The following is a 23,748-nucleotide window of genomic DNA, read 5'->3' on the forward strand; positions in this document are numbered from 1 at the left end:
TTTTTTTTTTTTTCCTATTACAGTGTTTGGGGATTACAAAATATGTCCGTTAGTAGAGGTTTCACTGTATATGTTTCATGTGTGTACGTGTAATAGTCTTTTCAAAACTAATGAATCATTTATGCTAACCTGTATAATAAATCACTTAGCACCAGCAGAACAATTACGTTTACATGGGTAGGAACCGAATATGTGAGAATACGTACAAATTTCAAAGAAAGAAGAAGAACATAGGCCCTCCTCGTGGGCACCCGTAACAATAACGCATATAAGGGCTTCACAAATGCTAAAAATAAATGAAAAGCACAATGTATGCTTCCTTCGTGCAGCGTTTATTGGTCACGTTTAACATAACTTAAGCAGTACAATATTTAATACATAAATGCTATTTGACTTGTACTTATGAATATTTTTTTCTGTCAAAATCTGCTTTAGTTATATGCCTTGGCCACATAATAACACGGCAAAAAAACGAATATAAATTACACAATTGTAGCTATACAACAGAGCATATTACTACTGCCAAACAACTCACAGTGACGTCATACTTACAGAATAACAAACAAAAGAAGTATTATAAATATTAAAACAATGATGGCCTTAAACAAAAAAACAAGAAGTCGAAAAAAACAAATAAAAAGTGCATATCGAACATGGTCAAGCAAATGCTATTACCGTGCATACTACAAAATACTAAAACATTTAAGAGTCGACCAGGGCGATATATCCAGGAAGTTGAGTGTCAATAAATTATTTATTTGTTAACCAAGCAACTTCCTAGATGATACACTTATTCACTGCCACTGAATGTCGAGAATAAATATAAAATAATTAAAATAGCGTACGAATACTAATAAAAAATAATTTGATTATTCCTTTATTTTATATATATATATGTATATTTTAAAATACAAGGGAGGAAATGTAATAAAAAAAATTGCTTCAAATACAATCATACCCAGCTTATGTCGAGGAATACGAAAAACTTTTTAAAACTGTTAACTCTGTGAGTCAGGTCTTGCTTTGTTACAACGTAACACCTTTACACTTTCACTCCGTTTTATTTTATTTTATTTTATTTTTATTTTTTTAATTTATTGCATACATTCACACAAATATATCTCAAAAATATACACATTTAACTAGAATAATACATATTGTTATACGTACAGAGGAAAAAATAGCCAAATATGCCAATAGTATACAAAAAAATGTACAATATTCCTGTATACAAAAGTACTGAGTGTTAACTTAATTTCTTTTTACATATATATATATGTTTTTTTTTTAATTATAAATAGTCATTATTGTGCCAACCTGAGAATTGGTGCAAGAAAATTAAAAAATATTGATGTGATAATTATAATAATAATAATAATTTAATAGAAAATTCGTAAGACGACAGAGAGAACATATATATATATATACTGTATTTATATATAAATTACATAATACGGCAAATTCTATACAGTGTTACAGGATTTACCATGCACAACCGTTTTTTTTCTTTAAATATTAATAATAATATTTGTACATGTTAAAAAAATCACTTTTACAAAAATTACATTTGGCATCGACGAGTTTTTTTATATTATTATTATTATTATGGAAAGATAGTTTTAAAGACACTGCATTTCTTTCATTTTACTCATTCGCAACTAACTAACTTCTCTCATTATCATATAAAGGCTATTCCAATTCTATGATGCGGCCAATAATTATGTCAAACGAAGTCAGTTGTCATGACACCCGTTGCTTAGCAGATTGATTAATCATCAAGGAAGCGTTAATGGAATTGCAGTATCGAATGACTCTATACGACACGAATTGCCTCGACTATTGGACAGATGCCATCAGATTTAATATACAGTGGTGTATTTAGGATTTTGTTTCGGGGGGTAACTATGTACAACATGGGGAGGCAGGGGGGGGCAGTTGCTCGCCTGAGTTCGAGAATTAACTATACTTTAATTTAAGCATAAATTAAAGTTGTAATGGCAAGAATTGCAGACTGGTGAATCTTATGTGATATCATGATACACACAAAAATTTAGCAGTGAATCGAACATTTTATTCTATTCATAGAAGAAAAAGGAAGCATCTTTTAGCCCTACCTAATTTCCCGAGCTTCTTATTCCCCCCCTCTTGATTTTTTTTAACGTTAAACTTTCTTTATAACTAAACGATGTAAATACTCAGTTGCTATAATAACTAAAGTTCCGTTATGTTGATTTCCGTGCAAATTGGTGTAGAACACCAGCTTCCCTTATCAGCTCTTCTTAGTGTTGGCAGACTTGAATCACAACAACGGTTGAAAGTATGATAGGAGAAACTAAACAAAGAAACAACTAAGAAAAAGGAAACAGAAGAGTAGAATGGACGAAAGAAAGAAGAAAAAGAAGGCAGTTCTTACATGGAATGAAATTCGGCAAATACACTATTATTTCTGAACAAAGAGCGTACGAAAATGAAAAGTCAATGAAATTCTTAGAAATGGTAAGAAGGATTATTGTTGTACGTGAAATGCGAAAAACAAATTTATGTCCGTGGGGGGTGGGCCCGATAGCCCACCTCCTAAATACGCCACTAATATATATAAAGGTTCGACTTAGGAGTTTTTCGACCCCTAAAATGGTTCCATGTTCTATATAAACCCAAATTTCCCCAGGAGAAAAATCAGCTCCACTGAGTAATATTCAATGATGTCCCAAGCGATCTCAAGTTTTGAATGCCGTAATCATTTCATGAAGAAATACTGTACGTGTCTATGTATAAGACGTCTCAATTCTTTTCATATACCATGGTTGTGCCACAGACTAAAGGAGACGGCGATTATGAAAATGAATGAAGTGGTGGAATAAAAAAAGTGGAGGGAAACAGCACCTCCACCACAAAGCCCACTTGGCCCGAGCATAAATCGAGCCTGGGCACCACGCACCAGGGGTGAACGCTCTACCACTGAGGCATATAGCGCCCTCATATAAGACGTCAACTAGATAATGCAAAGTGTGTGGAGTTTTCCTGTATATTCTTCCTCGTTAGAACTGCTTTCTAGATTGGAATGGACAAATTTTAAGAAACGTCTACTACTACATCCTTCGTTGATGGCATACGTCAATCTCGATAATCGATACGGTGTTTTACTGGTAATTTTCTATATGTTTTGTAGTACTCGCTGATTCCAAACTTATAGGTCTCACTGGGGAAGTCAACACTATTTTATCGTGTATACAGCGTAACTTATGTGCTCAAGCGTTCGAATGAGGTACACTCATGTCCAAAATTATTGTCGCATGTCTATAAATATGTTGTTGTAGGAATATAATTTGATAACGAATTCGCCAGGTATTTCTTATAATGTTAGTATGCGTACAAACGGCAAAGACATGTATGTGACATATTTCATGTCAAAAGAGCAGTAAATAAGAATAAAACGAAAATAAAACTTTCTTGTCCATTTAGCAGCATTTTGTTTTACTCATTCTAATTTTCGTATTTATAATTCTTTTCCAACGAAATTTACCACAATTATACATTTTCCGATTATACACATAGTAGTATTAAAAGTACCCTGCAAAATCATTATCAAATTATATTCTTACAAGAAGACAGTTATAGATATGCGACAATCATTTTGGACATGAGTGTACATCTCATGATTCACTTTTCCACGAAAAATTCACGAGAAGAAAAATATGCCTACGTGAACAAAATGTTATACCAAACTTTGTGTTCAAATTTCGCCCATTTCGCTGGAAACTACCATGCTGGATCGTACTGATGATATAATCAACAATTTATAGTTGAATAGGAAAGAGAAAAAAGTTTGGTTCTCAAGTAATACATATTGTTAGTTATCACGATTTATCTTGAACTAACCTTATGTAATGACAGGGGTATATATGTGTGCTATTAGAAAGTTTATTTAAGCGATACACTTGGCATTTTCTCTTCCTTAAACGAAAAACAAGATAATTTGTTCACAAAATAAATAAATAAATAAAAGTTACTTCTCTTCGTAAATCTACTTCGGCTGCATAGCACTACATCAATCTACGCACAAAAAATGTGACAATGGAAGAGTTACTTCATAAATTGTAAAATACTAATGAAATACTAATGTCTTTTTGTCTCTAAAGCTCGAAATTACCCAAGTCAGAATAATGAAACTGTACAGACTTGTAGCGACAACTCTGTTGTACATATAATCATATGAGATAAGCGTGTTTAAAGTCTTTTAATAGCAATTATTACGTACCAACACGTCTACCTTAAGTTGTTAACATAACTAAACCACTCTGAAACGTACTGGACAAATTTAGTTTTAAAAGAATATCAGCCAATAGGAACATTCGGGAAAACGATCATTTCCTGAAATATTAAATTTTGGCAATGCAGCAATTTTGTTGTATAAATACTACAAAAACTTCCAGTTTATCACCCAGCCTTCTCAATAAGCGTATCATCTACTACTATTTCAAAAACATTAACAATTAATATTTAAGAAATGCCATTATCACATACAAGACTAGTATGTTTCCTACTTCTCTTTATAGATTTCGAACAGCTTCAGTCTTTCTTTACGTATCTGGAAATAAAATCCACAGCATCAGAACATCTGAAGGAGTATTTAGGAGATACGAACCTCACACAACTCAGAAGCGAGGCAATATTTTGGTAGCTCCTATTTCTATAGGCCTCCCAATTTTCTACGATTTGCTTTATCTTACACCGTCAAGCAAGATTAAATCTACTCATCACAGTACATTATTAAGTTATCACGTTATCTTGCAATATTTCCATTTACGTTTGACTCTGGAAAGAAGTGAGCGTTACTTGAATAATGTATAAGATTCCCATATCATTTTGTCCTATTTTTCCTTCTACCAGATCCTCAGCCAGACTCAATAGTAGTACACGTAATTACTACACTTGCTGAAGATTTGTCTTGCATTAATTTATTTCGGAATTTAAATCCCGAATCCTGCAGATCTTCCCATACTGCTGGATTCTTCTTTACTTGCACCACAGAATACCTGATATCGAAACACTAAATACATTACTAAGTATCGAACTTAAGAAAACACTAAACAGAACAAAGGTACTCATTTTAACTCCTCAAAATTCTTATAGATCGCTTTAATATATATATATTGCGTCGAATTTTCGCTGTTAGCTGTATCAAAAATTGGATAAGGAACAGCGTTTGATAGGGTAATTTATGGAAATTACATCAACAGCATGTGTGTAAGTATTTAACTTCCATACATCCTATTCCTATTAAACAAATTTCCTTAGAAATGTTGATACTGTTGATAGTGTCAAAGGAAAATTCAACGTTATAATTTTTTTTTTTTACACGATCTATAAGAATTTGGTGGAGCTAAAGTGATTATCTTTGAGTTGTTTACTAATGTCTCTTCGTAAGTTCGGTACTAAGTTATTCATTTTGCGTTTCGACATCAAGCATTCTATGGTGCAAATACAGAAGTCAAACTGAGAGACGGTAAAGATCATTATTTGAAATCATAGGCCGAACAATTTCGAGAGATAGCTATATATAAAAGTGTTTATACCAGAATTTACTTAACAGCTTCAATGTTCGACCACCTGCACTACACCTTTGATGCACATTTGACCCCATTACAATGGTTTGGATTCCACCTTAACTGTAGGTCCATGTCACATATACCCTTGATACCGAAAAGGGACACTACATTAGAACAAATAAACCAATCAACCTGCACCACAGAGGTAAGCACCTACCATAATTTAACCATGGTGTAACAGTATTATGAAAGAAACGAGAGAGTTTTATTCCTGAATGCTGAGTTCTCCCACTCAATGAGAGGAATGGCTACGACGCTATCAATGTTGTAAAGCTCTCTCGCAGTCTATAACCAACTTACTGAGTTGTGTTGATATAGAATCTGAGGAACTAGAGGTATACGTCTGTGCGAAAAGAACTGACGCCGAACCAACGATGTTATTTTTTTTTCTGCATTTTGTCATAAATCCCTTTCTAATTTCATTAGAACGGCCTTTAATCTTAATTTGTGTGGAATCATGTGCTATCATTTTGTTTCTAGTGTTCGTTATGTGCGATTATGCATGTGCTTCTTCTTATGAGATTTGTGCTCTTTTTAGCTGTATTGAGTGAATTGTGAGTTGTTTATTTTTCATTATTGTCTTACAAGGTTTTAAAGCCCGGTGAAATTTAGCATTACTTTGTATAAAGCAAGGAGAAAAGAATGAGATACCTGCGCGCAAACAGGTGTGAAGCTCCACACAAAATAATTTGGTCAATCGTTTTAGGAATCAAGGTGAGATCGTAATTCCCCATCCAAAACCGAAGTCTGGTAGACCAAAGAAAATTCGACTAAGTGTTTTTAAGAAGTTGAATTTTATCACTACGCAGCTTACTAAACAATCTTCCTTAACTGCTAGACGACCTAAAGAAAAAACCCAGAGTTGCCTGCCAGTGTGTTCCTACGTACGGTACAGCACAGAAACCATGAGACTTAATGCTTACGCTTTTACTGGATTCGCTCTCAACTTCTCAATCAACAAAAGAAAAAAAAAAGTCTACCTATCTGTGAAAAATAATTAGTGGGCTTTCGAGACCTAGACAGACGTGTTATGGAGTGATCAAGCAACTTTCTTTGTGGATGATAGTTGTACCAAACAGGTTTCATCCTGTTGCAGATGTTTTCCTGTTGCAAATCAGTACACAAGTGTTAATAGTAAAACATCCTGCAAGTACTATGGTATGAAGTTCCTTTAGCTATGGTGGTACAGAATTAGTTCTCCTCAGAAACCAGATTACGAAGCAGTTGTTATTTTGAGCTCCTGAATGACGTATTAAGAGTCGTCCTTTGAAGAGTGGAGCGATTTTTTTTTTCTTTCTTCGTGGTTTTACGTTATACAACAGAATGTGTCAAAACTTGAATTAACGATGCTACTGACCTTATTTGAATGAATGGTTATGTACCTTGTTTTAAAGTCTCAACAAGTGAAGATCATAGGCTACTTAGAATAGCTAACAAGATTGACTAGGGTTAAAACCCTGAATTGAAGACGTTAAAAGGAGATGGACGCTTCGGCAATTCCGATGCTAGAATCTGACATAAGGAGCCTTGAGAAAATCCTTAAAACCTGGCTTTAATTGTCCGCAAACGGCAGAAAGAGAGTGCGTGAAAGAAAAAAAAAATGATCAACAAAGTAAAGCCTATATGATGAGTAACTTCATTTGGTCCTTAGGCACTTTTTTGTTTAACTTGTACGTTTAAATGCTACAGCGTCGAATTCTTCGCACAGAAGGTATAATCACCTCATTTTCATATTAAATGCAATCTCTTTAGAATTTTGAAGTCAATGGACTGTTTCTCGCATTAAAGTGGTAACCATAGAAAGCAAATTCGCAAAGAATATATTCATAATGAAGTCAATAATTGTGTGTTAAATTAATAATACAACAAACTCTTCATTTAACGGATAGAATTCGATTTTTTTAAATGTTGGTTGTTTATTATGAACATTTCAGACAGTTCAGATGTTTTGATTATTACGAAATAACATTCAACGAGAAAACAACGAAAGCTTGAGGCTTTTTCTTTCTTAATAGTTGTTGTAAGAAATTTAATTAACTAGAGCCTTTCTATTGAAGTGTGCCCTTGAAAAATATGTGAAACATACTTCGGCCCCACCCCGTCAATCTTTTACGGAGAAAGCCTTCTTTTTGCTTTGGGGAAAGATGTGAATGACCTCAGCTGTGTTGCCAATTCGCAATTTTAGTCGTTTGGTCTTGACAAGTGAAGATCATAGACTTGCACAGAATAGAATAGCTAACAAGACAGTGCACAGCGAAGTCTGTGAAATAATTCAATGTGACAATCCGGTCCGCAGCCAGCTATTAAAGGATCTCAGCCACAATAATTGAAATAAAAATGTTCTAAAATGGTATGTACAGTGTTGTTCAAAAAAAAAAAAAAAAAAAAAATCCTGGCCATTCACATGTCTGAGAAGCAATGTACTCTTACCCACAGATGGAATGAAATGTCATAAATATAAATTTTACTGAGATCTTCAGTTTTAAAGCCAAAATATTAGAATTTCCTACGTACTGCTGCTAGAATATGGCTATCTAAAGAAAGGTAGGTGACCAAGATTTTTTTAAACAAAACTGTTTATTATATTTTACATTATACAACACAATTTTACGTGTAATGTCCTATTTTAAATACGTATTGTTTTTAATTCGCGATTTAACGTCTTCTGATTTTAAGGACATCTTTTCACGCTAATTAGTCCTTTAAATCGGGAGTTCACTGTAACTAAATCTTGATTGCAATGAAGGTTTCAGAAACATTCTCGACCTAGTATTGGTGACCTTTGCGTTTCAGCCCTAAGCTATGGTATCTACGCGACAAGTTGGAAATATTAAGACGTAAAATAGCAACTAACATTTAAGCATCTTACATTAATCTAACTAGCAATTATGCATCTTAAATTAATAAATAAAATTCAATAAAGTATAGACTTCGAGCAGTGATACTAGTCACAATAGCAAGTCAAAGATAACGCTTAATTCTCACCACTATAAATCACAAAACAACAGCACTTTCGAGGGGTATCGTCCGTTGAATTATTAAAGTTTGAAAAATGATTAAAACATGTGGGAAGATTAAATGGTAAAAAATGGTTATTCGAAGTAAACAAACCACTTCACGTCCACAAATACTATGGTGATTGAACCCCCTTTAAACTATGGAGATAGTCACTCCTCACACTGTTATTGTTTCTCTTTCTTTCCAATCGGTGGAAGCACATATTAAAAAGGTCACTCCATATTGGCCAAATTTCTTTATCTCCTCGACTGCATTCAGGGTTAAATTTTTGAATGTAAAAAGACTCCTTAGTATTATATTTAGTTGTTTAGGTTTTTTAACGCATACATTATAACATTATGCTTATTTTCCTTAAGGAGTAACCACAATCCGGATAATTACTGCAGGTTGAGAGTACTAGTAGCGCGAACATATTCAGCTATTGTGATATAGGAGTCCTTTTATTAATAGGAATTTAAATTATAGGAATTTAACCCGGAACTCAATCAAGGAGAGAAAGAAATTGACCAACATGGAGTACTTACTTCCGCCGCATGGAAAGAAAAAGAAACAATAAGGCCTCTTTCACACTACATGCCGTGCTGTGAACGGGTCGCGCCGTGCGTACGAAAGTCGTGTCGTGAAACATACGGTTTTTGTCGTGAACATCACGGCAGCTTTTTTTGCCGGGTCAAACTGACTTGTTGTTTTACTGATAGGGACAGTATGGATGATCGAGATAGGTTATTATATTTGTACTGGTTCTACTTAAAATCTAAAAGACGAAGGCATAAAGAAAGAAAATCGGTTCTTTTCTTGAATATTCAAAAACCTGTAGCTGCTGCATTTGTTCCACATTATAGGCCTTTCCTTCAGTAAACTAATTAATATTTCTATCTTCAATGAAATCCATTTCTTAAGATAGCCAAAAGCAACTCCTCCTATCACCTTTCAATAAACAAGCAAACAGAATTTTGTGAGGCGCACGTCGTCTAGTCTGCAGAGAACAATAAGCGACAATAGTAATCAACACGCCGTGTATAGCGCAGCGCCGCGCCGCGTCTTGAAGGGCGCTGATGTTTACGGAGGCCGCACCTGGCGAAACGCTGTGGCTGAATAATCTGAAAAGCCTAATATATACTAATGGTAATCAAATAATCACGGCGCCGTGCAAGATGCGGCACGCGGCATAATCTGAAAGGAGTCTAACAGCGACTATCTGATCTGATCAGATTTTGAGTTTAGCGTTCCTTTCAACAGCGAGGCTATAAGAGATGTGAACAATATGAAATCCGCCCGGCCAGGACTATCTTCATAGTATTTAATACAAGTTCATTCGCCATAGTTTTCGGACATGAACTGGTTTCTTTACTTCGAATAATCATTTGTATCCTTTCACCTTACCATATGTTTTAACCTTTTTTAATCTTTTTTTTTTTCACACTTCAAGTCAACTCATAAGAAATGTGTCTCTCGAAAGTGCTACTGCATTTTATTTTATAGTGGTGAGTATGAAGAGTTATTTTTTACTTGCTATAGAACAGAATCCAATTTAAATAAATAAAGAAAACAATAAAAGCGCTATTTACAAAGGAATGTTAAATCTACAATAGCAGAAGCATATTAATACTTACAATGGAATGCGTTAACTTATAACAATTTAAAAAAAAATTAAAAGAAAATATGTTGTGCACAGTAATTACAAGGAAAACTAAATATTGAAATGAAAGTATAAAAATAGCTCCTTCTTCTAAATAGTAACTTATCTAAGAAAACGAATTACCGTTCACAGCAGCACAGACCCAAATAACGCGGGACAATTTGAGTAATCAAAAGTGCATCGTAAGGAAAATCACATTATTACGAGACACGTCCAGAAAATAAGTGTACTAGATTTTCTGTAGCTTTCAAAAAATTTAATTAAAAGCACAATACATAGTTATATCAGTACATATATTAACTATTTTCCCACGTAGTCGCCATCCCTCTCGATGCACTTAATAAGATGGGGGATTATTTTTTTTATGCCTTTGTCAAAGAAGTCTGCCGCCACCTCTTTTGCCCAATTCTTCACCTCCACCTTCATTTTCTCATCAGTTGAAACATTTCTCCCACCCATGTGCATCTTCAAGGAGGTTGAATGTCTGAAAACGCCAGGTCAGGAGAATGCGAGAATCAATCAAAATTGACAGTCTTTCACTCTTTGCTCATCATGCACATTGATACGACCGTTTTTAAATTTACGACACCGTTTAAAACATACTCGTATGATTCGTAAATTCCTTCGCCACAAACTGATCTGATTTCGGTAAAAACTGCAAACGTAGGTTTTTTTCTTCACAACAAGATAATGGATAACGCTGTGAATCTCGCACTTGCAGCAGATTTTACCGACATCTTTCACGGGAGATATTACTATGGCCACAGTTTTGATCGTACTGACGCGTGATTGGACTCGCTAAAAAGGATAGGAGCTAGGCTACACAGCAGTGTGACCAACATAGCAATAACAAATTCCCTCTGCTCGCGAGGGCCCTAGTACACTTACCTTGCGAACGTGCATCGTACAATGATCTTCCAGTTGCTGTAAGAATGCGTAAGTTCTTCGTTGTTATACTTTAGAGAATATACACCGTATGACTGTAAAGTTCAACACTTCTCAGGAATTTTAGTGAACTGCAAAATGTGATCAATAATGTAACTTGTGTGTCTGTTCACGTTTTATAGGCTGAAAAAAAAATCTACATAAAAGAAAAACACACACACAACTACAACCATGAATGCAAAGTAAATGTTTGAACGTACGAAACCCGAGAAGAATACCAACTTTTACAGTCCTACAGTCTATTTCTGCAAAATTTATCACAAATAATGCCAATTCAAAAACGTCATCCAAATAGTTAAGTCTATGAAGCCATTTCTCCTTACAACACGACACTTAACCTTTAAATGCTTATCCAAAAAAAGTAAACCATACAGACAACATTATTTTAAATGCAGTGTGCTATAAATTGTTTTCATCAAAAGGCATCAAAAGCTACAAATTTGATACATATACAGTGTAAACAAGAACATTTGCATTAGGAAGCGACATGACAACTATTTTGGGAAAGAAACTATCAACTATTTACTTAGAGGTAACATATTAGAACGGCTATATAATACATTCACTTAGAAATCTATTATAAAACATGAAAGATCTATTAATATGCATTTTTTTTACATGTAAATATTTTTTTAGAAAACAACATAATATGCATAGTCACATGCAAAAAACGCTGACCACCTATTTTTATCTTCAAAACTTACTTAATGTATAGGAAGTACTGTCCAAGAAACAGTCTTTTTGAACCCTCTTACAAAACATTATAATATCGTATGGTAGTGAGCAGAAGGTATCTACATGTTTCTTAGGTGTTCTTTAATATAATAGTAAGTTACCTCCGATTCAAAAAGTTTATTTACCCTGTTAATACAATAACTTCAGAATCAATAGATCTGAGTAAATATTCTTTTGTTTACAATGTTGGCATATAAAACACTACACTAAAACACCACGATCTAACTTGCAGTCTTACCCTTCCCCCATCCTGCATTTGTTTATGCGTGTTGTTTTGAAGTATGGAGACTAGTCGTTCAGTTGCAAATTTAGCACCACACTTATACCTCGTAACCAGTTAGCGCTGTATAGCTTTTCTTAGTAATGCATGCGTAATATCAAAATTCTCGTTGTGTTATTGTTTGTGTAGTTTCTGTTGTTGTCCGTGAAGCGCAGTTGAGAGACTACGCGGTTTCCTCATGTACAGTTACTGTCCAGTGTGGCCACACTGTAGAATGTCACCAAACTCAGTATGGAGTTTATTTATGGCCCAAGCAAGGCAATAGATGAAGTTGACCATTTTCCATGTTCCCTGACTTTCGGGAATACATTAATGTCTGTCGCTTGTTTGTGTAAAGGACTAAGGTTTTCATTCGCTCATTTGCTTCTATTCTGCGAAAATTAAACAACACATTTTAATACTGAAGAAAAGAAAGGGAAATAACATTCTAAGCTTCATAACAGTGAAAATTTAACGAGATAACATATCATATTAAGTTGAAATAAGTTTTAGAAATTGTGTGATTTCTACTTTTCTTAAATAAAATTCTTACTTTTAATAAGTGCACATTGTTTACCAAGGGTTGCTTCGGAAATTTCAACTGTACATGAGGAAATCGTATCTAATATAATGTTTTGTTATAGTCTCGTCTTGTCTGGATTAATTCATATTTTTTTTTTCTTTTTCTTTTTCTTGTAATGGCCTGCAGTTCAACACCTGGGAAGATGCCCTGTGAACATGTATATTTGTTACACGACGCAACAACATGTCGTCCTTAATAGCCATTTAAGTGACTGAAGGATGATCGTACGACACCTCAACCATTTAACATGTTTAATTTCCTACTGCTAAATTCCCACATAGGGCTATGACTGGCCAGATAACGCACAATCCAATTGGGTGACACATGGTCAACGAATAGGCTAAATTTAGCTATCTCTTCATTCACGTGTATTACTAACTGCTAGTAAAACTTTTGATCTCTCACCGGGAATCGAGTCAGAGACCATGCGCACCGAACACACACGTACTAACCATTCAGAAACGAAAACAACTCAATTGCTCCTTTCACTTAAATAGCAATTGCATCAGAAGACTACTATACAAAGCTGTCATCACAATTATGTGATTATTCTAACGTTTTCACGGTTTGGGCCATTACCTTCAAGCTCACACCCCGAAAATGCAGTGACTTTAACCCTGAAAATATTTACTGCAAACAACACTGAATATAAATATTTGGAACAATGAAAGACACATAAACAAAACAGGGAGTAAATTGGATTCTCACTGGTACAGTGTACATGACAGAGTTTATAATTATCACTGTTACAGACGTAACAAAGTCATTCGTTAGGTCCTTTTGCTTTTTTTGTCTTAAATTTTTTTCCACTTTACAACCGCGGGATTTGACATGCTGTGAAACCAGCATTACAGTACTTGAAACATTCTTTAAACACACATCACATATATATACTTACAGCAATGAGGTATAAGTTCTCTTTATTATTTATTGTAATGTCATGTACAATTGTATTTTTATTTATTTTTTTCATTTTTACTTTCCTCTTCATTATACGAATAATTCGAAAAAAATATCATTATTATTATTATTATTATTATTGTTACATTACAAAGCGTTTAACTATACAGAAAAAAAAATACAACCATTATTTTTGCACAACCATTCTTCCCTAGAATGCCTTACATTATTACACCACACATTCAATCTTGTACACACACGCACGCACGCAAACACAAACACACACTCACAGTTTCCTCTTAAAACGTCACAACGATCCAACGGCAAATGATATGCATACTTAAAAACCACAGATGAGAAAAAACAACTTAAGAGCCTGACTTACTAAAAATAATACAAAATTTATCAGTTTTTCTTTTGTTTGTTTTTCATAAGTGAAAGGAGATAATGAAATGCAACTTACCATAATCATAGATAATGTTATTCTACAACAGAAAATATGAACCTGAAGAATTTTCAGTGTTATCATCCATAGAAATTACAGTTTTACCAGAATAACAACTTTCCCCAAAATCTAAGTTAGGGCATCGACTAGAGGAACGAACTCAACTGCATTTGATTACGTATCACGTCTTGGAATCCTGTGAACTACATTTTAATAATAGTTGTATTTAGTTTGTAACAAACAAAATAGTGTTAACATACAGTTATTAAAATTAAATTCTAGTGTTAATTAAAAAGAGTTCACAGAATACCAAAACAACATGATACGTAATCAAATGCAATTGAGTTCGTTCCTCTAGTCGCTGCCGTAACTTAGATTTTGGGGGAATTGTTAATCTGGCAGCACTGTAATTTCTATGGATGGCAACACTGAAAACTCTTCAGGTTCATATTTTCTGTTGTAGAATAACATTATCTATGATTGTGGTAAGTTGCATTTCATTGTCTCCTTTCACTTATGAAAAACAAGCAGAAGAATAAATGGTAAATTTTGTATTACTTTATTAAGTCACGCTCTTCAGTTTTTCCTCGTTCTTAATATAATTAGCAAGGAAACAAACATACAATATACAATATTTATATTACAATTCTTTTTTTTAAAGGTGGCTCTTGATAAGGTGTAAATATGATCGTCAGTCTAAATAAATTGTGCCCATGCATTTATTTATTTATTTTTAAAAGGAAGAAAGAAAGAAAGCGTATATAGCGAACGGATGCAAATGCACCATACACAATATTATTCGTAAATGAATATATCAGGTTAACTGTATCATGAACACTTCTTCAATTCGTGTTTAATTGTTATCATAAAAATTGTATGTATATTTATATATATACTTGTGCACAATATTATTATTATTATTATTGATATTGTTATGCTTTTCCGTAATCGCAAAAAAATTAATCTACATCTCATTTTTGAGTCAATACATTGATACAGAAGGAAATAATATTCTTCATGGTAAATATTTATGAAAATAAAAATAGTTGTTTCAGATATATATATATAATTACATATATATATATAGTTTAGGTTTATATTTTTTTTTTAAAAAAAAGCAAAGCTAAATTATTTCGGCATCTTGCGTCTAGATTTACTATTTGGCCTAATGTTTTTCATTATTATAGTAACTTAATATAATCTATAGGCATTCTATACGTATTCATAATAGTAAAAGCAGATTCTAATGGTTCAGAGGTATAAAAAACTGGGATCTTGTTACAAATTCGGAGCACAGTACACGCAGTCTAACATTCATTTTACCTGTCATAAAAGGTTTTCAAGCATCCGTTTCCCCTCCTTTAAGTCTTAAACGCGCGAAGTCCTCGAAAATTATATCATCGTCACCATCCGGCGGGGGCACTCCATCCCTGTGGAACACACAAAAGAACCAACAATTAGAAGAATCACAAAATAATATAACTATTACTACTATTCCACCTCATGCTGTGAGATGAGGATGGAACGAACATATTCTTTATGAGAATCAGGAGTTGAGCTTAATATCCCATATTTATATATTTGGGACACCACGAGGTTTATATATTTGAAACAACACTATGTCGTCTAAACTTTCGCACTTTGATTATATGATGTGATATTTATGTCAAATTGTCTTTTTGGGGGGTTTAAATTTAAAAAATACAATTAGATGTAGTTACAATCAGATCTCGATCCAACTATCAAAGTTTATGCTGTACATAGAGTATCTTTGACACACAGCAGCCAAGTTCTCGTTAAAATAATTACTTGAGAGCAGATGCTCACAAAAATCTGGGATATTTAAAAACTTTTGGGTAGTAGTGTATATGATTTTCTTTTTTAAATTAACTATGTAATTCGAATTTTGCATGCCTCTACTTACTACTAGTAGAATCGTTAGAACCTTTTGTTAGGAAAGTGTGTGTGTGTGTGTGTAAAGTTACTCCTTTTCCTTCGCCACTACTCATTATGTATGCAAAATAAACATGAACGTAAAGAAATTCACTACATACGTGTCCAATTGAATCAAATTGGTGTCTACAGGAACATCTTGATTATCCTTATTGGAAATCGAAGGACTAGATCGGTTGGGTGGAGGAAGCTCTTCTTCTGGTTTCGGGTGCATCAACACAAAAGGCAGCTCAGCCACAAGGTCCCTGAAAAATTGACACACTCTGAGAATGTTTTTACATGAGGATACCCTTAAACTAACTAACTAACTAACTAACTAACTAACTCTATGGCCTATGGAACCCGGAGGTTCAGTGCCGCGTTCACAAAAGCTCTCCACTGACTTCTATCCTTAGCTAATTGCATCCAGTTTCTACTTTGTATTCCTATCTCTGCGAGATCCATCTTAATATTATCCTCCCATCTTCGCCTAGGTCTTCCTAATGGTCGTTTTCCTATGGGTCTACCAGTCAAGACTTTGAAAGCGTTTCTACTTTCTTCCATTCTAACTACATGACCTGCCCACCTAAGCCTCCTAGACTTGACGACCCTAACAATGTTGGGCAAACCGTATAAACTATGTAGTTCCTCGTTATGAAGCTTCCGCCATTCCCCATTCTCGTTCCTCTTGGGTCCTAATATTCTTCTCAGGATCCTGTTCTCAAATACTTTCAGTCTATGTTCTTCCCTCAGAGTAAGCGACCATGTTTCGCAACCATACAGAACAACAGGCATGATTATCGTTTTATATATTTTAAGCTTCAAATTCCTCGACAGAATTCGCGACAACAAGAGATTTTGAATCGAATAGTAACACAAATTCCCTGCTTTTAGTCGACATTTAATTTCTTCGTGAATATGATTTTCGTCTGTTAATATTGATCCTAAATACTTGAAAGTACCCACTTTATCAAAAGTATTATTTAATATTTTAACGCCTCCACAATTTGCAGTATTACGGTCCAGACGCACTTCCATGTATTTAGTTTTCTCTGCATGAGGATACCCTTACAATACAAAAATTACTACAACAATTGTCAAACTTTTCAGACGATTTAAAATTTTATTCACCAACGTTGTCAATTTAATAACATAATCACGTTTTATATTAATAATAATTTTGATATGTATGAAGAACGAGACGATGAAAACGTAAGACAATTTACGAGAATAAAAAGACACGGATAACTACTATACTATCAAAATAAAAACCCCGAAATTATACGAAGTATATGCACAAAGGGGTGTGCCTATCATCCTTAGAAATACACAAACAATAAATACAATCCATTAGGCTAACAATGTAAATTGCTATGTAAAGTAAGTAAATAATTTCTACCAACAAAATAAAAGCTGTCAGTTATTACTGGAACGAACAACATACTTTTTAGAGCTACAAGAGTTAGCTTAAAGTTAGATTTATATATATATATATATATATATACCGGGTGCACCATTTATAATGTCCCACCTTTATAACAGAGGAACTAATAGAGTGAGAGAAGCGAAACATTGCACAAAGCAACTACAGGAAGGGGGACATCTATCCATGTATTGGGTAACATCACTAGGTGAACAGTGTTGCCAACCCAATATAAAGTTATGATTTTTTAAATGGAATGACCTAAATTTAATACCATAATTCGAATCAGCAATGAAAACAAAGACGAAAGAGATGACACTCGCAGATCAGTGTAGCATACTTTTTGAGAAATATTGTAAAACATATGTCAAATTTAAACGCCTTTAACACACACAAGGAATGAAGTAGTAACTATTTGTGCACATTAAATGAAATACTGGGAAGAACTCTTTAAAATGACTTCAAGTTTAGAAGGATCAGTTAAACAGTGTTGCCACAACAGAAGAGAGAAAAAATGAGTTTGGAAATAGTGCAATAACTTGGAAAAGGTCCCTAGTACAGTATGGGTTTAAATGCATAGAGGAAATCAGTATGCCATAAGGAGCATTATCACGTTTATTTGAGATCGATAAGTCAAGTACTTACTAAGATATTCGGTACTCTGTAAAAGCTGAGAATTTTGTGCTGTACAAGATGGTAACACTGTTTCAAAATTCCCTTTTTTCCCTCTGCCTTGGAGTTTTATTAAAGTACTAATCTGTGACATAAGTTATATTCTGTGACATGCTGAATTAAAGCAAAGTAATTAAAATAAGGAAACAATATTTTTTCTGTTTCATGAATTTTGTAATGTAGGTTACAAATAATTGTTTCTTGATCATCATAAACATATATTTATTTAATTTAATTTCTTTCTCCCGAATATAAGTTGGAAAAGACAATAAAACATAGATATTAATAGTTGTAAAATTTGAATTGAAAATACATAGGCTAAGTTCTGTTAAATGGTACCAAAATTTTTCAGATCATCCAATATTTATACGTACTGACCAATTTTAGGGGACCATACACAACTTATTTTGTATTTCATTCACCACGAAATTAACTACAAATAATGTATAAATTCTTTTTAAGAAATGAGCTGCATTTATTGATTCATAGGTGCCGATTCCCTTATGAGGACCCAAACGTTACGAGTAAAAGTACAGCACGTAGAATTATGCCATAGAAGCTATAGTGGAACAAACACCAAACAACCTCTGTTAGATGTCCATTAAAAACAGGAAATGATCTGATCGGAAACGGAGAACCTGGTGGGTCCATGAACTTTTGGATCCGTAGTGAGTTGACGAGTAAACGAATAGAGTAAAAAAAATCAAATCTATGCTGGATGGCCACAAAAACAAGGAAGTATTTAACCAAGTCAGGGCAGGGCCAAAGTAGTGGAAACTCAAGGTGCCTATAGGGACCAGGCGCGTTAGCAAAGGTGGGTATGCTTGTAAACAAAATAGTGTAAACATAATGTGTAAAGAATATTCCATAGTTCTTCTGCAAATTATATACGACATCGTATTCCTTAGCGCAGCGTAACTTTCTGTATAACGTCCCACGTTTATGCCATTTAGGCTAAGGGAGACAATGATTAAGGCAAGTGACTGATGATAGAAGAGTTAATGGGATGAGAATGTGAGAGAAAGCGAGAGTACCCGACAACCCCATGGAAACGATGTTATCCACCGCAAACTTACTGGATCGGAAATCGTATCAGGGACCCCACGCACCAGAGGTAAGTGCTCTACCACTGAGCAACAGTGCCCTCGCAGTTTAACTTTAAGAAGGCTTAACCACAGTATTTTCCTATTATAATTCAATCAAAACCTTTTGTTTCTTGTACAATGGTTCACAATAATTGAATACAGAATTATGATATACTGCAAAATGATATGTCTGAAAAGCGAGTCACTTTTAGGTTTGTTGTGGGTCAGAGTTTCGGCTTGATGATTGTTTCTCTGTTTTCTGGTTTGCTTAGCTGTGTTGTGAGAAATTCAGTGGTGAACCTGACTGAGGTTGGGTTACACATGATGATAAGCGTTCCTATATCGACATCGAAACTCTATGTGGAAAGAATTCAACTGAAATTTACAATGTTTTGCGGGAGGTTTGTCGAAATAGTGTAGTGGATCATAGCACTGTATTTCGGTGCTCAGCTCGTTTCCGTGAAGGTCGTGCAATCATTGCGGACACCTCAAGATGTGAAAGACCATCAACTGCAACAGACTACACTCCTGAGATTATTGTGAATGACATTTTGAGAGAGGGTCGACGAAAATATGTAAGAAAATTGCATATGAGACCAAAATATCTGTCACTTCACTTTACAGAATTATTACTGATAAGCTGAAAATGAAGAGATGGGTTCCGCATGATCTGAGTAAAGAGCAGAAAGCACGTTGCAAACGAATCGCAGAAAAATTGCTTCAACGTTATCAAACAGAAGGAGATCAGTTTTTTCAAACGACTGTTACAATTGATGAAACCTGGATACGAGAGTTTGAACCAGAACTGAAGTTTCAGTCGTCACATTAAAACAGTTCAGACTCTTCACGCCCGAAGAAATTCTGCTAGCAACAATCAAACGTTTTACTCACGATGATCTTCGAGTATGATACGAATGGAGAGATGGCTACAATAGAGTGACATAGGGGACGTCTATACCAGGCGTATATTACAAGCTGTTTCTGCAAAATGTTTTGCGCCCGAAAATTATTGAAAGAAATCCCGACATTCTTGCAGCTGGTGTATTCTGAACGATAATGCAAGGCCGCAATCTGCTCTACAAGTAAGAGTGACACTTAACAAATATGGATGGGAAATACTTTCCTTCCCAATATAGTCCTGATTTGAGCCCACCAGACTTTGAATTGTTTCCCAAATTAAAAGAACCACTCTGTGGAAAACGTTCTGATTCGATTGATGAAGCTTTCAGTGAGGTGATACCAGTGATCAGACACCTGAACAATGAAGGTGCCCTATCCAGAATACAGAATTTGCCAAATTTTGAGAAGCTGTCATAAACAAGCATGAAGATTGTATTGAACGCCTGTAAAGATATTTTGTACAATAAATTATTAGCTTGCATAACATCTTACAGTGTGCAGAACTTTCAAAGTGACTGTCGTACAATACATTGCTAGGACATAATGTTGTACGTAGCGGTACATCTAAATACTAATTGCAAACATTAAAAGATATTGGTACCATAACAAATAACAGTCTATTTGCCACGCTAAATAACAGTATATGAGTCGAATTTCGTAAATATGTTCGCAAACTTTGCGAATCGCAAACGAACGCAGGAACGATGCAATAATTATTATTATTGCATACCGATAATCGAAAAAAGCCATATTTTAAATTTCGTTAACACAATTCACTGCAGAATGATGCCGTATAAAACATTTTAAGACATTCAGTAATTACGACCTAGCAATTGTGTATGTAAGAGAAAACTTGAACCAATGATTTTTTTGATATTAATGCAAAATTCACCCCTTTTTACGTTTGCTGCAGTATCATAGAAGGAGTTTACTAAATGTATACTAAACTAAGCTAACCAAAGCCAACCTACGTATCCTACCTCATATTTTATGTTCAAGGACAAAAAGAAAGAAAAAAACACCTAACTAAAATTTTAGTGAATCCCATCAGCACTATATTACAAACACATCACGCATTGTTGTGCGTGAGCCAGTGTATAGTTCATTACATCAGTCTTACTACTTGCTAGTACTTGCATTTTGGTCAATTTATTTACCTTTGAATTTAAAGTAAATATGGTGCTTTTTTACTTTTGGCTCAACAAATTTTGAAAGATTTACAGGTAAAAGTCCGTATTTTGCATGAAAAGACATAAAGAACAATTTTCTGCAAGCGATAGAGTTAAATACAAAGTAATACACCTGTATTTTATGTTTACAAGTGTAGATTACTATAGTTCGCGTCCCTCGAATTGGCGTGTGGCAACAGCCAACAAGATCGCAGTGCGCTGTTACTATACCTTCAGGGAGGAACCTAGTCATTCATAATTGTCCACAAATACGAACAAAATTAATTATGAATGATTTGATTCCTCCCTGAAGGTTTAGTAACAGTGCACTGTGAGTTTATTGGTTGATGCCACACGCCAATTCGGGTGGCGCGGAGTATAGTGTAAAATTCTTACGAGTACTTTACTAGGGATAAAATAAGTAAGTGCATATAAATGATGGTTGTATTAGAAACTATTTTCTACCGGTGCTGTATTTGTGCACAGTGTACATAAGTTGTATTTTATGTTTACAAGTGGAACGCTACAAGTATGAAACCGTGACAAGTATTATTGAAACTCATATCATTACCAAAATCCACTCATTTCACTATCCTTATTTTTGCATATAGCAACCTTCCCTGACGCATCTGCTCCCTTCGGACTCACCTCCTTTCTGGAGATGCCCTTCAGTTTCGCTCTGCCGTGACTCGGTTAGATAGCATTCGTGCTTTTTAGTGGCCTACTAGCACAGGTTGTTTCTTGTTTTTTGCATTGCAGTTTTTATGCATACATCCGGACGCCGTATTTACACGCAAATCCTAGAAGAATTTTAACTTTTCAACAATTGATTGTAATGGTCCCCTTGAAATTTAACAATTCCATTTGACATGTTTCCATGTCGGCCAGCACAAATCATTTAGTAAACAATAAGAAGGAATTTGTAAAAATTGTAATTTTTGAACAATTATTTCGAGTTGTACGGCAAAAGTAAAGCAGCACGAGAAATCTTCCTAAAAATTTACTTAAAACATTATGTCGAGCTTCACATGAAAAGCAGTAGCGCGTTTCAAACTTATGCAATGATTTGTAACTATACATTCATTAAATGAGCTGACAAATACAAAAGATAACGTGCAGTTTGAAAAGTTGGCGGCAAAATAGAAATTTAAAAAATACACGAATTTTATGGTACATATAATTAGGTATTTCCAGAAAAAAAATGCCTATTTCATTGGTGCATATAGGCTACAACTCATACAGCTAACCTTTGTAGCGATTTATAATATGGTAGCAAAATAATAATAAATAAAAGAATACTCAGTTAGGGCCAATGACTAAAATTTTAAGTTCCTAAGTGAGAGTTCATCTGTACAAAGTATACCACACAAAGAAATTTGTTTCGTGACCTGGTGCGTAATGCCAAAGACTTGGGGAACTATTCCGATATGGATTACGTCAACGCAAAGCAATATTTAACATTTTGTTGGTGATCTTCGGCATAGCAGTTGTAATGACTTCTTGCATTTCTTATATGAACAATATCTTGAACAATGCTTCCGAATGATCCTCTTAGACGTGCAAACGAAGAAAGTGAGTAATTATCTTGATTACACCACTTGGCTACACCCAACAGCTATAATACAGGCAAAGAAATTGTGCTCGCAAATCATCCTTTGCATTGCTTCAATCGGAACACTCTTACTTATTTCATTCATTCGTGTTTAAAAAAGAAATAATAACAAGTCGGTAATATTTACAGATAATATTGAATTGTTTCGATATTACTCCCCTAAAATTGCACGAGAATAAGTATATTCACTACACGAAATAGCTATTAGGTAGGTCTCGTAAACGTATTTCTACCATCCTGTTAAAATTTGAATTGGTATTACTAACTCAAGAACAATTTATATCCACATTACGTTTAATTACTCCCTTCAAGGATTCAAATGGGTTTCATTTCATTGTATATCCATTGATTAATGTTTTATTTCATTTTAATCAATTCTTCACGATTTCTCCAACGCTGAGGAAAAAAAGGGAATTTTGAAACAGCGTTACCATCTTGTACAGCACAAAATTCTCAGCTTTTACAGAGTACCGAATATCTTGGTAAGTACTTGACTTATCGATCTCAAATAAACGTGATAATGCTCCTTATGGCATACTGATTTCCTCTATGCATTTAAACCTATACTGTACTAGGGACCTTTTCCAAGTTATTGCACTATTTCCAAACTCAATTTTTCTCTCTTCTGTTGTGGCAACACTGTTTAACTGATCCTTCTAAACTTGAAGTCATTTTAAAGAGTTCTTCCCAGTATTTCATTTAATGTACACAAACAGTTACTACTTCATTCCTTGTGTGTGTTAAAGGCGTTTAAATTTGACATATGTTTTACAATATTTCTCAAAAAGTATGCTACACTGATCTGCGAGTGTCATCTCTTTC

At 34.3% G+C, this 23,748-nt stretch overlaps 1 protein-coding gene across 4 annotated transcripts in view; it reads right to left on the reverse strand.

Annotated features, from left to right (window-relative positions):
- Window positions 1–311: 311 nt before the first annotated feature.
- The window catches only part of krz (beta-arrestin protein kurtz), an 86,367-nt gene continuing 62,930 nt past the window's right edge, over window positions 312–23,748 (reverse strand). For 2 of the 4 annotated variants that reach the window (XM_081756227.1, XM_081756230.1), the window contains exons 12-13: window positions 16,188–16,331; window positions 312–15,563 (exon numbers count right to left, since the gene is read on the reverse strand). In XM_081756227.1, coding sequence (XP_081612353.1) covers window positions 15,473–15,563; window positions 16,188–16,331 — 235 coding nt within the window. In that variant the 3' untranslated portion in view covers window positions 312–15,472. The remainder of the gene's footprint in view (window positions 15,564–16,187; window positions 16,332–23,748) is intronic. The other 2 variants (XM_081756229.1, XM_081756228.1) reach the window with 2 other exon arrangements.

The sequence above is a fragment of the Thermobia domestica genome, chromosome 4, assembly GCF_964235325.1.
Source record: "Thermobia domestica chromosome 4, izTheDome1.hap1.1, whole genome shotgun sequence".
Classification (NCBI taxonomy): domain Eukaryota; kingdom Metazoa; phylum Arthropoda; class Insecta; order Zygentoma; family Lepismatidae; genus Thermobia; species Thermobia domestica.